We start from the raw sequence: 10,180 nt of genomic DNA on the forward strand, positions 1-10,180 counted from the left end.
TCCAGCCAACTTGACACAACTTGTGGGCAAACATTGGAGTCAACATGGGCCAAGCATCCCTGTAGAACACTTTTGACACTTTGTAGAGTACACGCCCGACGAATTGAGGCTGTTCTGAGGGCAAAGGGGGGGTGCAACTCAATATTAGGAAGGTGTTCCTAATGTTTTGTACACTCAATGTATATTCTCGATACATTGAGAATGCTAAAATGAATATCATAGAGAATTTTTCAGAATACTTGATTTATTTAAAGAACTGCAGATGGACAAAGCGAAAAAAACAATATATATATATATATCAGTATAGTGGAATAGTTATATATACAACCCATCAATCCATCACAATATCATCAAAGTAAATACATTAATTTAATAATATGATCCACTCTTTCACAGGATATGTTTGAAAGCTTCAACGGATTTATAACATATAAAATATTAAATAGGTTACCGAATAGCTACATGTCAAATATGTTTACAGTTACAGAAAAATAAACAATGAATATATCCTAGACCTAGCACATTACATTGAACCTACTCCATACCAAGCTCAGATAGGGTATTGACATGTCTGACCAGGTCTGCATCCCTAATGACCATGTTCCCTTCATAGTGCCCAACCAAGGGTTAGGGTGTTAGGAGGGGATGGGGGTTGACGACATCATGGTCGATCTGCTCTCAATCTTGGTCACATGACTCTGGACCCAGGCTTCAGAAGGGTCAACACAAAAAGTCTTCCCTTTCTTTGTGGTGAAACTGCAACAGAGTCACAACACATTGTCACTCATGACATCCAGTCTATAATATGAATGCTCCATCTGGTCTAGTACAGTGTAGCCTAGATATAGCCTGGTTCCAGATGTGTTTGTGCTATCATGCCAACTCCTTGTCACTCCTGGTCATGTTAGGCATAACAAGGAGTTGACGTGATAGCACAAACAGATCTGGGACCACGCTAGCCTAGATGTCCAGTTAACTTTAGACTACGCTTACTTACATCAGTGCTTTGCGAGGGCAGCTACTGGAGGTTGCTCTGAGAGAAACCACTTGGTTAAGAGGGATCCTCCGGGTGAAATGCATACAGCATTCAGTTGCCGTTTCCAACGCAATGACAGCTGGAAACAAATGATCATAAACCACAGTTATCATGAAGATCTCCAGGAGTGTATCCAACAGCGTCTTACACAGCATGGCTACTCATCCACTCCCCAGCACACACACACACACACACACACACACACACACACACACACACACACACACACACACACACACACACACCTGCAGACGTGGTATGGAGGGAGCAGAGCAGTCCCAGGAGGAGTAGAGCAGTCAGGGTCTTCATGGTTCAGAGATGGTTGAGATGCTGAAGATTGTGTTGTCTGAGATGGTCACTGATGTTCTGGTCTCTGATGTTCTGGTCTTTGATGTTCTGGTCTCTGATGTTCTGGTCTCTGATGTTCTGGTCTCTGATGTTCTGGTCTCTGATGTTCTGGTCTCTGATGCTCTGGTCTGGTTCTATGTCTGAGGTCTGATCTGACCTGTCTTTTATACAGAGAGCTGGTCCATCAGACCCATTGACAATTGAGGGGGGAAACTCCCCTCCAACCCTCATTCACTCTGAATATCTTTCTAAGAACCAACATTCTGTTCGTTAGGTTCCTCTTCCTCAATTCTCTGTACCTCTGTTTCCACCAGTATGTTCAATAGGCTGCTATTTTCTGAAATACGCAGAATACATTTACTGGAGAATTGCATATCAAAGGAAGGCTATTAAAGTGGACTACATACTATGATACATTACATCAAATACAAGAACAATTAAGATTAAATTAAGTTCTCTACATCATAAGCAACTAGTTTATAAGCAATACTTGAAATCAACTATGTATCTTTCAACTTTTAAATACAGATTTTAGGATGTGTCCATGTTGATAAAAACAAATAACTTAATTGCTGTACTCACACAGTAGTCTATCTGAGATCCAGCATACCCAGACCTCTAATCACCATCTTCCTCTTCCTCTGCTTTAATGACTCTGTGTGTGCAACAAACCCCCCCCCCAATTTAGAAATCAAATATATCCTTCAAACATATTACTGCTTATTAAATCCACACACAGACAGTGGGTATTATTTCCAGTCAATTCAGTTATTAAAAGTCCATTTTATTTAGAAGAATTATAAATAATTAGGGCTACAGTATTGGTCCCTGCAGGCTGCCCACATTCGGTGAACCTGCCTTTGCTCATTGGCTCCACGTTGGTCCTCAAGACAGGTGGCCCCAAGACAGGTAGTCCCAAGACAGGTGGCCCCAAGACAGGTGGCCCCAAGACAGGTGGCCCCAAGACAGGTGGACCCAAGGCAGGTGGACCCAAGGCAGGTGGACCCAAGGCAGGTGGACCCAAGGCAAGTGGCCCCAAGACAGGTGGCCCCAAGACAAGTGGCCCCAAGGCAGGTGGCCCCAAGGCAAGTGGCCCCAAGACAGGTGGCCCCAAGACAGTTGGCCCCAAGGCAGGTGAGAAGAAGAACTGTGTGCAAACCATGCCCCAAAATGTTCTAATGAGCCCCCGCCTTAACATTATGAAGTAGCTGGGATGTGGGCTAGCACGTTGGGCTGAAGTGGACTTGGTGTGGCCTTGCCGTTGGGCTGGTGTGGGCTTGGTGTTGGCTAGCCCGTTGGGCTGGTGTGGACTTGGTGTGGGCTTGGTTTGCGCTAGCCCGTTGGGCTGATGTGGGCTTTGTGTGGGCTAGCCCGTTGGGCTGGTGTGGGCTTGATGTGAGGCTTGGTGTGGACTAGCCGGTGCACACATGGGGTCATGGGGTCATGTTTGCTGGGTGGTAACTGCACAAATGTTACCACTTTAGTTTGTTTCAACTCATTTATTCATTCATTCATTCATTTGTTAATTTTTTTATTCATTCATTCATTCATTCACTTGACATTTGCTTGCCTGTGCAGTTACTGTCAGTCCCTCCCTCTTTTCACCAGTAACTCTGTGCAGTACTGTGAACTCTGGCTTCAAGTTATTACAAACATTTAGAGAATGAGAGAAGAGTGCAGCAATGTTTGTTCTTAGAAAAGCTGCAGTCATTTGCATCAGACGAGGTTCTAATGACAGAATGGGGAAGTGAGAGTCTTTCTGAACTAAACTGAAACAGGATGCTTGGTTCAGAGAATGCGTCAGCAAAATATGCATCTTCAACTGAACCCTATTTAATGATATAGATAGAGATCCATGGGTCAGTCAGTATGATGTAAGCCAGACGGGTCAGTCATCATGATTGTATATCCAGATGGATCAGTCAGTATGATTGTATAACAGGCCTACAAGGAGTCTTGTGTCATCAGTTTTGAACTCATTTTGAAAACAGCACATGATGGAAACATTTTCTAGAATTTCTTCAATTATACAGCTAAAGCCTGTTTCTGCTGAGTGTGAAGTTGGTGTGAGTGTGGGGAGAGTTACAGAGACTACAGTAGTCTAGTGAAGTTGATGTGAGTGTTGGGAGAGTTACAGAGACTACAGTAGTCTAGTGAAGTTGGTGTGAGTGAGGGGAGAGTTACAGAGACTACAGTAGTCTAGTGAAGTTGGTGTGAGTGTGGGGAGATTTACAGAGACTACAGTAGTCTAGTGAAGTTGGTGTGAGTGTAGGGAGAGTTACAGAGACTACAGTAGTCTAGTGAAGTTGGTGTGAGTGTGGGGAGAGTTACACAGACTACAGTAGTCTAGTGAAGTTGGTGTGAGTGTAGGGAGAGTTACAGAGACTACAGTAGTCTAGTGAAGTTGGTGTGAGTGTTGGGAGAGTTACAGAGACTACAGTAGTCTAGTGAAGTTGGTGTGAGTGTGGGGAGAGTTACAGAGACTACAGTAGTCTTGTCCGGGCCAAATCTGCCCGTAGCGTCTTTTAACCATGTTTTGAGGCTAAACAGTGGTTGTTTACATTTACTTTGTTCACAAACATTGGAGTACAAAAGCTTATATTTTGGGTTCTGATTGGGTACGGCAGTTGAAGTATGCTGATGAAGCGTTCATAAGTTATATTCTTCATTAATCAATGGGGTATATAATCATTATTTATATGTCCAAAAATGGATATAGCAACTGCAGAATGCCACTTTAATGCTGAGTTCCAAGCAAAGAGGCATCGGGTCCCATTATTTGTTGTTGTTGTTGTTGTTGTCATGACTCGACCAGGGATCGAACCACCTACCTTCCAAACTGAGGGAAGACACAAACCACACCACACTAAATCTTAGAATCATTGATAGAAAACTATTCAATGATTTCATTTCACTAGGATGTAACGGTTTACAGTATGCTACTTTGTGAGTACAGCAATGTAGGTTTTTTATGAACATGGACACATCCTAACATCTGTATTTAAAAGTTGAAATATTCATAGTTGATTTCAAGTATTAATTAAAACTAGTTGCTTATGATGTAGAGAACTTCATTTAATCTTAATTGTTCTTGTATTTGATGTAATGTATCATAGTATGTAGTCCACTTTAATAGCCTTCCTTTGATATGCAATTCTCCAGTAAATGTATTCTGCGTATTTCAGAAAATAGCAGCGCTAAAGAACATACTGGAGGAAACAGAGGTACAGAGAATTGAGGAAGAGGAACCTAACGAACAGAATGTTGGTTCTTAGAAAGATATTCAGAGTGAATGAGGTTTGGAGGGGAGTTTCCCCCCTCAATTGTCAATGGGTCTGATGGACCAGCTCTCTGTATAAAAGACAGGTCAGATCAGACCTCAGGCATAGACCCAGACCAGAGCATCAGAGACCAGAGAATCAGAGACCAGAGCATCAGAGACCAGAACATCAGAGACCAGAGCATCAGAGACCAGAGCATCAGAGACCAGAACATCAGAGACCAGAGCATCAGAGACCAGAGCATCAGAGACCAGAACATCAGAGACCAGAGAATCAGAGACCAGAGCATCAGAGACCAGAACATCAGAGACCAGAGCATCAGAGACCAGAACATCAGAGACCAGAGCATCAGAGACCAGAACATCAGAGACCAGAACATCAGAGACCAGAACATCAGAGACCATCTCAGACAACACAATCTTCAGCATCTCAACCATCTCTGAACCATGAAGACCCTGACTGCTCTACTCCTCCTGGGACTGCTCTGCTCCCTCCATACCACGTCTGCAGGTGTGTGTGTGTGTGTGTGTGTGTGTGTGTGTGTGTGTGTGTGTGTGTGTGTGTGTGTGTGTGTGTGTGTGTGTGTGTGTGTGTGAGTGTGTTGGGGAGTGGATGAGTAGCCATGCTGTGTAAGACGCTGTTAGATACGCTCCTGGAGATCTTCATGATAACTGTGGTTTATGATCATTTGTTTACAGCTGTCATTGCGTTGGAAACGGCAACTGAATGCTGTATGCATTTCACCCCGATGATCCCTCTTAAACAAGTGGTTTCTCTCAGAGCAACCTCCAGTAGCTGCCCTCGCAAAGCACTGATGTAAGTAAGCATAGTCTAAAGTAAACTGGACATCTAGGCTAGCCTGGTCCCAGATCTGTTTGTGCTATCACGCCAGGGTTGTGGGTTCGATTCCCACGGGGGGCCAGTATAAAAAGATGTATTCACTAACTGTAAGTCCCTCTGGATAAGAGCGTCTGCTAAATGACTAAAATGTAAATGTAAAAAATGTCAACTCCTTGTTATGCCTAACATGACCAGGAGTGACAAGGAGTTGGCATGATAGCACAAACACATCTGGAACCAGGCTATATCTAGGCTACACTGTACTAGACCAGATGGAGCATTCATATTACAGACTGGATGTCATGAGTGACAATGTGTTGTGACTCTGTTGCAGTTTCACCACAAAGAAAGGGAAGACATTTTGTGTTGACCCTTCTGAAGCCTGGGTCCAGAGTCATGTGACCAAGATTGAGAGAGATCGACCATGATGTCGTCAACCCCCATCCCCTCCTAACACCCTAACCCTTGGTTGGGCACTATGAAGGGAACATGGTCATTAGGGATGCAGACCTGGTCAGACATGTCAATACCCTATCTGAGCTTGGTATGGAGTAGGTTCAATGTAATGTGCTAGGTCTAGGATATATTCATTGTTTATTTTTCTGTAACTGTAAACATTTTTGACATGTAGCTATTCAGTAACCTATTTAATATTTTTATATGTTATAAATCCGTTGAAGCTTTCAAACATATCCTGTGAAAGAGTGGATCATATTATTAAATTAATGTATTTACTTTGATGATATTGTGATGGATTGATGGGTTGTATATATAACTATTCTACTATACTGATATATATATATATTGTTTTTTGCAGTTCTTTAAATAAATCAAGTATTCTGAAAAATTCTCTATGATATTCATTTTAGCATTCTCAATGTATAGAGAATATACATTGAGTGTACAAAACATTAGGAACACCTTCCTAATATTGAGTTGCAACCCACCCTTTTGCCCTCAGAACAGCCTCAATTCGTCGGGGCGTGTATTCTACAAAGTGTCAAAAGTGTTCTACAGGGATGCTTGGCCCATGTTGACTCCAATGCTTGCCCACAAGTTGTGTCAAGTTGGCTGGATGTCCTTTTGGGGGGTGGACAATTCTCGATACACACAGAAAACTGTTGAGCGTGAAATGTTCCTAATGTTTTGTACACTCAGTGCATGGACTATCTCTGTCACAAGCCCTTTCAAATCCCTTTCATCGATCTCATCAACACTGACTGGCCCCATCTAGAGGAGCAAAACGGAACTAACTTCCAAGACATTTAATTGTTATTATGAACTGGTATAATGCTGTAATAACAGTCTGTTACTTTATGAACTGGTATAATGCTGTAATAACAGTCTGTGTGTTACTTTATGAACTGGTATAATGCTGTAATAACATTGTGTGTTACTTTATGAACTGGTATAATGCTGTAATAACAGTCTGTGTGTTACTTTATGAACTGGTATAATGCTGTAATAACAGTCTGTTACTTTATGAACTGGTATAATGCTGTAATAACAGTCTGTGTTACTTTATGAACTGCTATAATGCTGTAATAACAGTCTGTGTGTTACTTTGTGAACTGGTATAATGCTGTAATAACACAGTCTGTGTGTTACTTTATGAACTGGTATAATGCTGTAATAACAGTCTGTGTGTTACTTTATGAACTGGTATAATGCTGTAATAACAGTCTGTGTGTTACTTTATGAACTGGTATAATGCTGTAATAACAGTCTGTGTGTTACTTTATGAACTGGTATAATGCTGTAATAACAGTCTGTTACTTTATGAACTGGTATAATGCTGTAATAACAGTCTGTTACTTTATGAACTGGTATAATGCTGTAATAACAGTCTGTGTGTTACTTTATGAACTGGTATAATGCTGTAATAACATAGTCTGTGTGTTACTTTATGAACTGGTATAATGCTGTAATAACACAGTCTGTGTGTTACTTTATGAACTGGTATAATGCTCTAATAACATAGTCTGTGTGTTACTTTATGAACTGGTATAATGCTGTAATAACAGTCTGTGTGTTACTTTATGAACTGGTATAATGCTGTAATAACATAGACTGTGTGTTACTTTATGAACTGGTATAATGCTGTAATAACAGTCTGTTACTTTATGAACTGGTATAATGCTGTAATAACATAGTCGGTGTGTTACTTTATGAACTGGTATAATGCTGTAATAACAGTCTGTGTGTTGCTTTATGAACTGGTATAATGCTGTAATAACAGTCTGTTACTTTATGAACTGGTATAATGCTGTAATAACAGTCTGTGTGTTACTTTATGAACTGGTATAATGCTGTAATAACAGTCTGTGTGTTACTTTATGAACTGGTATAATGCTGTAATAACAGTCTGTGTGTTACTTTATGAACTGGTATAATGCTGTAATAACATAGTCTGTGTGTTACTTTATGAACTGGTATAATGCTGTAATAACATAGTCTTTGTGTTACTTTATGAACTGGTATAATGCTGTAATAACATAGTCTGTGTGTTACTTTATGAACTGCTATAATGCTGTAATAACATAGTCTGTGTGTTACTTTATGAACTGGTATAATGCTGTAATAACATAGTCTGTGTGTTACTTTATGAACTGGTATAATGCTGTAATAACATAGTCTGTGTGTTACTTTATGAACTGGTATAATGCTGTAATAACAGTCTGTGTGTTACTTTATGAACTGGTATAATGCTGTAATAACATAGTCTGTGTGTTACTTTATGAACTGGTATAATGCTGTAATAACATAGTCTGTGTGTTACTTTATGAACTGGTATAATGCTGTAATAACAGTCTGTGTGTTACTTTATGAACTGGTATAATGCTGTAATAACAGTCTGTGTGTTACTTTATGAACTGGTATAATGCTGTAATAACAGTCTGTGTGTTACTTTATGAACTGGTATAATGCTGTAATAACAGTCTGTGTGTTACTTTATGAACTGGTATAATGCTGTAATAACAGTCTGTGTGTTACTTTATGAACTGGTATAATGCTGTAATAACAGTCTGTTACTTTATGAACTGGTATAATGCTGTAATAACAGTCTGTTACTTTATGAACTGGTATAATGCTGTAATAACAGTCTGTTACTTTATGAACTGGTATAATGCTGTAATAACAGTCTGTGTGTTACTTTATGAACTGGTATAATGCTGTAATAACAGTCTGTGTGTTACTTTATGAACTGGTATAATGCTGTAATAACAGTATGTTACTTTATGAACTGGTATAATGCTGTAATAACAGTCTGTGTGTTACTTTATGAACTGGTATAATGCTGTAATAACAGTCTGTGTGTTACTTTATGAACTGGTATAATGCTGTAATAACAGTCTGTTACTTTATGAACTGGTATAATGCTGTAATAACAGTCTGTTACTTTATGAACTGGTATAATGCTGTAATAACAGTCTGTGTGTTACTTTATGAACTGGTATAATGCTGTAATAACAGTCTGTGTGTTACTTTATGAACTGGTATAATGCTGTAATAACAGTCTGTTACTTTATGAACTGGTATAATGCTGTAATAACAGTCTGTTACTTTATGAACTGCTATAATGCTGTAATAACAGTCTGTTACTTTATGAACTGGTATAATGCTGTAATAACAGTCTGTGTGTTACTTTATGAACTGGTATAATGCTGTAATAACAGTCTGTGTGTTACTTTATGAACTGGTATAATGCTGTAATAACAGTCTGTTACTTTATGAACTGGTATAATGCTGTAATAACAGTCTGTTACTTTATGAACTGGTATAATGCTGTAATAACAGTCTGTTACTTTATGAACTGGTATAATGCTGTAATAACAGTCTGTTACTTTATGAACTGGTATAATGCTGTAATAACAGTCTGTGTGTTACTTTATGAGCTGGTATAATGCTGTAATAACAGTCTGTGTGTTACTTTATGAACTGGTATAATGCTGTAATAACAGTCTGTGTGTTACTTTATGAACTGGTATAATGCTGTAATAACAGTCTGTTACTTTATGAACTGGTATAATGCTGTAATAACAGTCTGTGTGTTACTTTATGAACTGGTATAATGCTGTAATAACATAGTCTGTTACTTTATGAACTGGTATAATGCTGTAATAACAGTCTGTTACTTTATGAACTGGTATAATGCTGTAATAACAGTCTGTTACTTTATGAACTGGTATAATGCTGTAATAACAGTCTGTTACTTTATGAACTGGTATAATGCTGTAATAACAGTCTGTGTGTTACTTTATGAACTGGTATAATGCTGTAATAACATAGTCTGTGTGTTACTTTATGAACTGGTATAATGCTGTAATAACATAGTCTGTGTGTTACTTTATGAACTGGTATAATGCTGTAATAACAGTCTGTGTGTTACTTTATGAACTGGTATAATGCTGTAATAACAGTCTGTGTGTTACTTTATGAACTGGTATAATGCTGTAATAACAGTCTGTGTGTTACTTTATGAACTGGTATAATGCTGTAATAACAGTCTGTGTGTTACTTTATGAACTGGTATAATGCTGAAATAACAGTCTGTGTGTTACTTTATGAACTGGTATAATGCTGTAATAACAGTCTGTTACTTTATGAACTGGTATAATGCTGTAATAACAGTCTGTTACTTTATGAACTGGTATAATGCTGTAATAACAGTCTG

At 39.1% G+C, this 10,180-nt stretch overlaps 2 protein-coding genes across 2 annotated transcripts; one reads left to right on the plus strand and one right to left on the minus strand.

Annotated features, from left to right (window-relative positions):
* Positions 1 to 313: 313 nt before the first annotated feature.
* On the minus strand, positions 314 to 1,453 carry LOC123488542 (C-C motif chemokine 13-like). Its single transcript, XM_045219442.1, has 3 exons — positions 1,282 to 1,453; positions 998 to 1,115; positions 314 to 756 (listed from the first exon to the last, which is right to left on the minus strand). The coding sequence occupies exons 1-3, from the start codon at positions 1,343 to 1,345 to the stop codon at positions 636 to 638; spliced, it is 303 nt and encodes a 100-aa protein (XP_045075377.1). The 5' UTR covers positions 1,346 to 1,453; the 3' UTR covers positions 314 to 635.
* Positions 1,454 to 5,004: 3,551 nt separating this feature from the next.
* LOC121583063 (C-C motif chemokine 13-like) lies at positions 5,005 to 6,346 on the plus strand. The gene is made up of 3 exons (XM_041899282.2): positions 5,005 to 5,175; positions 5,364 to 5,481; positions 5,840 to 6,346. The coding sequence occupies exons 1-3, from the start codon at positions 5,112 to 5,114 to the stop codon at positions 5,931 to 5,933; spliced, it is 276 nt and encodes a 91-aa protein (XP_041755216.2). The 5' UTR covers positions 5,005 to 5,111; the 3' UTR covers positions 5,934 to 6,346.
* The last annotated feature ends 3,834 nt before the right edge of the window (positions 6,347 to 10,180 follow it).

The sequence above is a fragment of the Coregonus clupeaformis genome, unplaced genomic scaffold (genome assembly GCF_020615455.1).
Source record: "Coregonus clupeaformis isolate EN_2021a unplaced genomic scaffold, ASM2061545v1 scaf2379, whole genome shotgun sequence".
In the NCBI taxonomy this organism is placed as follows: domain Eukaryota; kingdom Metazoa; phylum Chordata; class Actinopteri; order Salmoniformes; family Salmonidae; genus Coregonus; species Coregonus clupeaformis.